At 35.1% G+C, this 10186-nt stretch overlaps 1 protein-coding gene across 1 annotated transcript; it reads left to right on the forward strand.

Moving 5' to 3' along the window:
• The first annotated feature begins 206 nt into the window (after nucleotides 1–206).
• Nucleotides 207–5909, forward strand: LOC113041608 (tetraspanin-31). The gene is made up of 6 exons (XM_026200235.1): nucleotides 207–407; nucleotides 2686–2853; nucleotides 2976–3056; nucleotides 3147–3287; nucleotides 3475–3585; nucleotides 4304–5909. Exons 1-6 carry the CDS (start codon nucleotides 345–347, stop codon nucleotides 4376–4378), a joined length of 639 nt encoding a protein of 212 aa, XP_026056020.1. The 5' UTR covers nucleotides 207–344; the 3' UTR covers nucleotides 4379–5909.
• Nucleotides 5910–10186: the final 4277 nt, after the last annotated feature.

The following is a 10186-nucleotide window of genomic DNA, read 5'->3' on the forward strand; positions in this document are numbered from 1 at the left end:
GGCATTCCGGTCTACAGTACATCCTTTAGAAACATTTCTGTTTGTAGGAACACATTTATGTTTACTATGTTTTATTTCAGTTTTAGTAACAAGAGTAGTTAATGGTAATTTCATGTGTATAAGTTCAATTTGTTGCAGCCGTGAATCCGTGATTCAATTATTGAAATACAATGATTCATAGAAAATGTTCGACTCATATGAACGATTCGTTCTTGAATCAGACATCGCCAGTGCTCAGTGCTCACCACAAGAGAAGAAGAACAGCTTCTAGCATCATCACAGCAGCGAAAAAAACATCTGTACAACATCATTTCATCTCACCGGTAAATGCCTGAAGACACAGCATGGTGTGTGGAGGATTTACGTGCTCGAAAAACGCCCTCTGTTCACTAAATGTAGTTTATATGGTGAGTCGCACATACATTTAGCTCAGCTAACGTTCGCCCGTTACCGTTAATCCCATATAAATACTTAAAACATTTAAATTCACTGTATCTCACATAATTTGTACTGAATTTAAGTCGTGTTATGAATATTTTACTGTATTTATATTTAATATAAACGTCTCTTGTAAGGTCATAGGTGATGTGGTCTTTGTTTTCTATCAGCTACGTTAGCAGTTTATCCTCATTCATTCATTTAGTTAAATAAAACCTTCTAGTTTTATGTTAATAAAGGAACAAGAAGATCGGTTTTAAAATGTTAATATTGAGATGTTTATATTGTGAATCTTCTAAATGATGTTTCGCCATCCAGTGCTGCGTTAACTGTCCTATGTTTGTGTAATCTGTTTTAATTTAATTTAACTTAACTTACTCTTTTTTCTCTAGGAATAAGTGTATTTCATAATTACGCTACTAAGTTACACATTGTATGTATTTTTGTCTATTTCACTATTAGTCTCGCGTAGCTAGTCCTTCAGAGACTATTTCACCATTAATTGTCTTGGAAGATATTTACATGGCAGCTTCATGTATACTATGTACAGTATCTGTTAAAACTCAAGTATCTTGTCAAATTAAGTATGCATGCTTGCTTAATATGATACATGCAGAACAGAGTAATATTTCATACTTCCATAATAATGCCTCTGACTCACACAAGTGATGAAAACACTGGGTTAAAAGTCATGGTGTCACAGTCTCACTTAGCCAAAAATAAAAGACACTCAGTCAGAGCTGTAAATGAGAAGATGTGTTGCTACAGTAAATGACTTTGTGTGGTGTAGTCTAGTGGTTAAATATATGTGCTACTAACCCAAAGGTTAACTTAAAACCCTTAAAGGTAATGAACTTTCACCTCGGGTTGTCAACAGGGACTGCTTTTGTCATGAGTGTGCTGTAAAATTATTGATTAAATATGGGTTTTACATGGAAAAGTCAGGGTCATCACCATTCGGGCCACTTTGTGGTGTGTTTGGTTTGGTTTTGGTTCACAATGTTCTCCATAATGCTGTAATCATACCCCTCATGCTGGCATTTAGGGAGGAACTGTGTGCACATTGTTCGGTCGGCTTTGGGTTTGACCTGTGATATGCTGCCCATGACAGTAATGCTGTTCGGTAAGGTTATGTTCAGACACATGTTGCTCTCTGGACCTACAATCTTTATCCTCCTGCCCTTTGCTTTGAGTCATATTAAATTAAATTAAATTAAATTAATGCATTGTTCTACCAATTGAGCTACAGGAACACTAGATTCCAGAAAAGCTCTTAAACTGTACATTAAATCTACTCACAGTTTAGCTTATAGAAATGATGTGTAATACACCTTTTATAAGTGTAACAGCGTGTGAATTGTGCTTTATGTCTCCTTTACAGTAGTTGAAATGAGTTTTAACCAAATGTAATGTGGTCATCTTTAGGCACTGCAAAATTCCCATCATGTTAACAACTGTAGAACAGTCAACATGAAATTAAAACTGGTCCTATTAACGTATTGTGAATGATTCATCAGTGCATCGTTCATCTTGTTATTTTTCAAATCCATCTCTTCATTTAAGTGGTCATAAGAAGGCAATGACCAACAAGCCACTGCTGATAGTTAAAACTACACCATCTGGGGATAAAAGGCATCTTTTTCCATTATTTGCCATCTCAAAAGTATAAGTAGCAAAAGAATCATAACTTATTTAATTTTTTGCCAGTGTACTAACTTTTTTTTTTTTTACTACACTTTTGTTTTATTTATTTTTTTATAATTCTTTATTTTTTATAATTTTTTTTGTTTTGATTTGTTCCAATTTGATTGGCTTTATTCATTTATTTATTTATTTTTTTCAGACAAATAGTATTTTATTTTTATTTATTTTGTTTGTTTGGTTAGCTTTACTTTTTTAGTTGTTTTTATTATTTATTTTTTCAGTCAATTCTATGGATACATTGTCATTTTAATTGAAAGTAAAAAATGACAAATACATTTATTTAAAATTAAAGTTTACTGTAACCATGCCAGTATAGTGTTTTTATTGTATTATTATTATTTTTAAAATAATTGTAATCAATAAAAAATAAAATCAAGTCCCTCGCTAATAATTTTCTCTTGGAAATATGTCACATACATAATTTAAGTGAAATGGGTTGTGAATGCCGTTTCATGTTGACTTTAAGCACAATAGTGTTTCATGCAATCTTATGTATTGTACGGTTATGACACATTTCTGATCTGGTCTTTTCTTCATCCTCAGCTGGTGGGTCTCCTGTTGATTGTCGTAGCAGCATGGAGGAAAGGCTTTGGCATTGTCTCCAGCATCCACATCATCGGAGGCGTGATTGCCGTGGGCTTCTTTCTTCTGCTGATCGCCATTGTGGGTCTCATTGGAGCTGTCCATCATCACCAAGTCATGCTTTTCTTTGTATCCTTTAGAAGCCTTTGTACTGCCTGTTTATTTTGTAGTTTAATGCCCATTAAAACTGCAAGTCTAAATTCTCCCATCTAAATGTGGTGAAGTCCTTGACCACTGCTGCTTTTCCACAGTACATGATCATTCTCTTCATCGTGTTCCTTTTCCAATTTGGGGTTTCCTGTTCATGTCTGGCCATGAATCAGGGTCAACAGGTAATCCTGATGAACTTTAAAGCCCTCTTGTTGTTGCACAAGTGTTTGAGTGTGATTCCTGGTATTTGTCTTGTAACGTTTCCAAAATAGGAGAAGCTGCTGAATTCATCCTGGGGAATAATGAATAACGACACAAGAATCAGGCTTGAGAAGAGGTTGGACTGCTGTGGCCTGTTCAATGATACCCAGAACCAGGGAGTGTTTGTGTCTGACTTACACCTCTGTGATGCTGTAAGAATATTTCCTTGTGTTCCATTTTTGATTTACTTTGACTTTTTGAGACATTATCGAACAGATAAAGTAGTTATGAATGATTGGTGCGCTTGTATCTGATGATAACATGTAGCTGGGACGGTGGATTCTGAGTTAACCAAATGGGAAAAATTAGTGGTGAACACCCCGTTTTCTTTTCCTGCAGCCATGTGTAAAAAAGAAGACCTGCCTCACCTGCGGCGAAAAGATGCTCCAACATTCATCAGAAGCTTTGAAGATCCTTGGAGGAGTCGGCCTCTTTTTCAGCTTTACAGAGGTTAGTTCAGATCAGATGTCGTCTAGACCTAATGTGAACAGCAGAACGAAGTGGTGGTAACTAGTGGGAGATCTAGACTTATCTCGAGGCCTGACTTTGCCAGCTGACTCAGCTGGAGAATCATGCTTGGAATTTTTTTATGATTTGCAATTAAAAATTTAACGTTCTACATTTCCCATCATTAGAAGGATGAAATGCATATGAAGTATCAGCTCCACCTTAAAAGCTCCTTTCTATCCTTTACTCTTCATTATTTATTATTAAGTGTAAAAGAGTTAAAGCATAAACAAAAAAAATGTATAATACTATTATATTTTAAAATAAAAGGGAGTATTAAATAAAAATGCAATTATTTTATAATAAATACAAATATTAAGTGTTGCCAGCTATTAAGTATATGCGCTCTCGGGTTTATTGCTGCCAACTGAAAAGCGCCAGTGAATGAAATGTCACAGTTTTGCATTATACTTTGAAAACAGCAGTGGATACTAACCTAGATTTATTATTTCAGTTGGAATAGAAATCTTATACAGTATTACAGATTGTTGATCTAAAATGGTAATTGTACATTAACACCATGTCAGTATGCAAATGAGTGGTCAGAGTGAATGTTTTATTGTGATTAAGCATGTGCACCTGCGTAACACTTATGTGCACCCCTGCCCTGATTATACTCCAGTATTGTGTTTCTAATCAATATTTCTGGCCTTTTTCTCAGATCTTAGGAGTTTGGCTGGCCATGCGCTACAGAAACCAAAAGGACCCGAGAGCGAACCCCAGTGCATTCTTATAGTCTCTCAGACAAGCTATTCCAGTTCCCCTTTGCACAGGTAGAGTGGAGCGCACCAAGAGACATTTAGAGCAGTAAACCCAGAACACAACCACTGATCCCCACAGCAAACTCTCATCCGCACACCCGGTTCAGAACACACTAGATGCAAACACATCTATTTTGATGATAGATCTGACCCATTTTCCACACAAGGTCTGCAGAGGGCTAATTTAAACCAGCAGGAGGAGGTATCATGTGTGATAGGATGCTCGTTCTGCCACTTCCCCCATCCTTGATGTGAGAAACTCTTCCTGTTTTCTGTATGCAAAAACGAAAATCTGCAATGTAAAGCCATCGATGTCTGCATGTTCATAGCCTCGGTTTCTTGTGACAAAGTCAACTCACCTGTGTACACATAACCAGGTAGTTTCCGTGTAACAGAAAATTAACCCACATAAACTTTGTTAATGTTTAGTATCACTTAGTCAAGGTGAAATTCTGTCACGTATCTCCCAGGAGAATCACATCCAGGTCTGCAGACCTGAAAAACACCTGTGTTTTGTGCAATACTATATGAAGTCCGTCTCTATGAGGTGACCAGTCCAGCCTATGGGATATTAGTTTAGGAATTAGAGGTAGAACGTGAATATTTAAAAACACTTGTGTAACTGAGCAATGTGAATGGGAGGATTTCCCCTGCCGATGGACTGCTGCCCTCCTGTTGTACGTTTACCGTGACATGGTCGATGTTTTCTCATTCTTTTCCATCCTTATTTAAAGCACAGAGATCCTGCCGCCTCAGCCGGGTCTAGCTAGTCTCACTGGACCTTTTACGTTCTCCATTTCCTTTGAAGCTTAGTATTACTCATGGATTTAGTGTTTTAGTATCTTATGAATTTCTGTGGATGTTTGTGTTGAAATAATCTCAGCGAGCTATTTATTCAGTTATCTGTCGGCTTGGTTTAAGCCACATACTCATGCATTTGAAATCATGTATCGCCTCTTTCCAGCTATTTTTAATGGCATCGAGTCCATGATTTTAGCACTGAATACTGTGCCATTTTAGTTAAAACCTTTTTATTTTGTGTTGTGCCAATCCTCTCTCTCTCTCTCTTTGTTTTGTGCTAATAGTGTGAAGTTGCAATTAAAGTGTGCGTTTTTTGCAATGCTGATTGTAGTAGATGGATCATTTGTAATGACCTTTGTGCACACACTTATGTTAATTCCATATGTACATTATGCACTTGTTAATTTGTTTATTCATATTAATAGGGAAACATACTGGCTAATACTCATAGTCTGAATTGCTTTAGTTTCTGCCCCACATGATTGAGAAAATAGGAAGACTGAACCATCACTCAGTAGAGCTTATATGTGTTCTGCTTCACTTGAGTGTGTTTCAATGATGGATTTTGAAGAGGTGAAATCAATGTCTGTATATAGTATAGTATAGTAGTTATTTATTGCCATCGGTGAGCTGTAAGCACCATTTTCCCTGGATTTGCCTTGTATTTTTAAAACTGACTTTTCCAATTAAATATTCTTAGATCAATACCTGTGAAATTCTCCGTTTTTTTTTATTATTTTTTTTATCATGCTCTGAGTTGTGTTCCTTAACTGCTTCAACACTCAAGATTTTACATTTAACATCAAGTGGTGACCCTAACAGCATCAAACCCATTTTTAAAGGAATAGTTCACCCAAAAAAGTTATTCACCCTCAGGCCATCCAAGTTGAGATTATCATGCTCACAAATGGATGCTCTGCAGTGAATGGGTGCCGTCATAATGAGAGCATGCATACTAATAAATACATCACAGTAATCTACAAGTAATCCATATGACTCCAGTTCATTAGATAACATCTTGTGTAGTGAAATGCTGCATGTTTGTAGGAAACAAATCCTTTATTTCCTTCAGCCTTTTCCATTGAAAATTTTCTCATCTGAATTAAAAAGCGAAAAAAGCAACGATTAAGCTCTGTTTCCAAGTGAAAGTAGTCCAAAATATTTTTAAACAAATATTTTGTGTGGATTACTTGTGGATTGTTGTGATGTTTTTATCAGCTGTTTGGACTCTCATTCTGACGGCACCCATTCACTGCAGAGGATCCATTGGTGAGCAAACGATGTAATGCTGAATATCTCCAAATCTGTTCTGATGAAATAACAAACTTGTTTACATCTAGGATGGCCTGAGGGTGAGCAAATTTTCAACACTTTTGGATGAACTATTCCTTAATGTACTTTGGTCTGTTTTTTTTACTTTGCCCAAATTTGTTCATTGCTTTTGATTATGTAATTATGTAAATTGTGAAATCTTATTATTTGTAATTAGCATTGCCCCCCCCATCAAAAAAAAAATAGGTCACAGTATATCACTTAACAACCACTGTATTAGAATATCAAAGCTAACCCTTATTGGTTGTCTTTACTTTTGCTGGAAATCACCGACGACTGCAAGTGTGTTACACTTCATATCAAGTTTATATGCACTAGTGGTACAGCATTTTTATTTGTATAACCAATAATCCATTGTGACATGAGTATGATCCTAAAAAAAGACATGAGGATTTTTTTTCTTCTTGTAAACAGTTTACTCTAAGATGTTATATTTAGATTATGCAACATGTGTAGGATTGTAGGTGTGAAAAATGATTCATACTAGGTCTGAAAAATATTCCACTGTAAACAGTGTTATCTTACAAAATGTTCCCCTACACCACCTTAACTTCCAGCATCAACAAAAAGAATTGAGCTGTGTGTCTGCTGATTTATACTGTGCCCATGGTTGTGAAGTGCTTTATTTCATGGATCAATTCATTATAAGGCCGTTTTAGGCAAGTGTCTTTGTACCTCAAAATGCACTGCCCCCTAGTGGTGCCCACTGGAACAAAAACAACGAAATGCTGAAACTAGATACTGTAATAGGCTTTGCTATAGTTAACTGAAGCCACAACTATTAAATTGTTTTCTGAATAATTTGCTGAAAAACAAAAAATATAGATCTAAACTTAAATTATATAAAGACAAATAACTACAAATTTAACAGAAAAAAATTGAATGATATAAATTATAAATTAAAAAAAAAAATTTTACCCTCACAACAAAATCAATAAACCTAAACTCAAATTTTAAACCAACTGAAAATTCTGAAAAAATCAAAACATAAAACCCTCAAACTGAATATACGGAAAAATGGCAAACGCACATGACAAAATTACTAAAACTTTTTAACATTTCAAATGAACTGAAACTATAAAAATGAAATCTAATTTAAATTATTAATAAATGCTAGTAAAATAAAATTTGTAATGAACAGGAAATACAGAAATAAAAGCATATTTAAATTAAATATTTGTAATGTTAAAATATCACTGGTTTACTTTAGAAGCAACTTTATTCATACCATAGACTCAGTTTTATTGCATTTATGAAGGTAAGCATAAAATAAATGTCTGCAGTATCCTTCATAAAATGCCATTCTGTTCTTGTTGAATCTTTGAGCTGCATCTTACGACCTTATCATTTGCAAGTTATCACCACATTTGCAGTGATGCGCTTCAGTGCATCAATAATTGTTGCCAGTGGCCACAACAAATAGATCGAATGGTTCACAGCTGAAAGCACTTCATGGATAAACACATCAGCTGAATTTAAAAAGGAAGAAAAGTGCATTTAAGTATTACAATTCTGTGTTTAAATTGTATGCAAAAATGTATAATTTTTTAGCTTGTTTAATAAATTTCATTTTAATAGCATTTCAATTCTTTAAGTCTTATTTTTTTTCTCTTTCTGTTCTGTCGGTCACTTATGTAAGTAAAATGTGAACTGTTAGGTGTCTGGTTACCTTGAATTTCCGGTCAACAGGATTTTGGACACGCTCAGCAAAGCAAACCCCCCATCCTGTCAGCACACTTGGACTCCATGTTGGGACATTTGCCAGTTCTCACTCCTTTCCAAGAGTGTCCATATGCATAAACCGGTCTGACCACCTGTCTAGAGACCAATATAGCAAAAAGTCTATGAGATTTTTGAGAAGCAGCCTTAGCAAAGGCTTAAATGTAGAAGTGCAGCATATGGAGTGTGATGATCAGCAATGGGAAAACATCTCTCTCTTCATCCTGACCTATGAGGTGTTATGACGAATGCCATATTTGTTGGCCGAGTCTGATGAGGACAGATAATGGAGCTGATTGTGATCCAGTCGGACAAACAGGAAGAGTATTCTCTCCCATCAGAACAGGGAGACAAGCGGGTCAATAGCAGCATAAATAATGGACAAGCTAGATGCATGTTGTTAGTGCAAATGAAGACGGACCAGCCGGACTGTCTGTGGGAAACAAGAATCGAGCGTATACTGTGTCCTCGCTCTGTGAGACACACCGTACAGTCCAATTGGTCAGCATCAGATGACCTATGTAGAAATTACTAAACTGAAAAAGCCATCATGTGCGCTTTCTGAAATCTTGAGGTGTTTAGACTAAGCTTAAAGAAATGGTCCCCCCACCACTGCTGACATTTACTCACCCTCGGGGCATCAAAGATTTAGAGGAGTTTGTTTCTTCATTGGAACAGATTTAGAGAAATTTCTGTCACTTGCAAACCATGGACTCCAGTCCATCAGTTAACATTTTGTGAAAAGCTGTGTGTTTGTAAGAAACAAATCCATTATAGAAGAAAGCTTAGAATTTGTTTGCCTTGTAGTATATTAGTTTTTATTTAGCATGCAAGGGGATATGGGTTCACATGTTGTTTGAACATGATGTTTTTTTAAACCAAACAAAATTACAGCTGAACTCGACAATGATCAGGATGCATTTTCATTGTATGTATAAGAGAAGCTTTGATGTTATGATAATAACTGTTTGTGTTCCACAGGGAAGTCATAGAAGTTTCAAGCGACATGAAGGTGGGTACATGATGATCAAAGCAAATGGAAATGATCTGTGTAAAGTGCAAGTTGATTAGATGGATCAAATTTAGATGCGAGTGGCTGATTTCTGTCAGTTCTTTTTTTTTAAAGAAAATAACAATTTAATTCAGCAAGGATGCACTAAAATGACCGAAAGTGACACTAAAAAATCTATTTAAAATAAATAATTAAAATTTAAATAATTTAAATAAATAATGCTGTTCTTTTGAACTTTTTTATTCATCAAAAAAATCCTGTTTTTTAATATAGTCAAATTGGAAAGTTATTTTAAATTGTAATAATATTTCACAATATTACTATTTTTACTGTAGTTTTCTTAATCAAAAAAATGCAGCCTTGGTGAGAAAGAGCCTTCCTTTAAGACTATTAAATACGGAATCTCATATGGTAATATTTTTAAGAACAGTTTATTATTATTATTATTATTATTTTTACAATATAATTTAAATGAGTTTTAAAAACATTTTAATTAAAAACATTCTTTTTCAGTTTATCAGTAATGGTTTCTATTGTTTGCGTTTAGTTTTCATCGGTGAGAGAAAGGTATTAAAACATCATGTAAATGTTTCACAGCAAGTGTTTGTATCAGCATGTACTGTACAGTATGTGCGAAGGTCCACTCACTTTGCAAAAGTTCAATTATTGATGTGCAGATTGGACAAACCATATGCATTTGTGCAGCATAGTCATGCCATAACAATAAATCAACAATATGTACAGAATGATTTGTTGGAGATTGATCTGTACTACCAGAGAGGATCGTTTTGACAACTCAGTGCCGACTGGGATCTGACTCACTGTCCATTATAACTGTAGAGGATTGATCAAAGTTATGTAAGCATGTGTTTATGTACAATGCCATCAGAAAGCATTGTGTGTTCTACAGAAGAAAGAA

The sequence above is a fragment of the Carassius auratus genome, chromosome 23, assembly GCF_003368295.1.
Source record: "Carassius auratus strain Wakin chromosome 23, ASM336829v1, whole genome shotgun sequence".
Classification (NCBI taxonomy): Eukaryota; Metazoa; Chordata; class Actinopteri; order Cypriniformes; family Cyprinidae; genus Carassius; species Carassius auratus.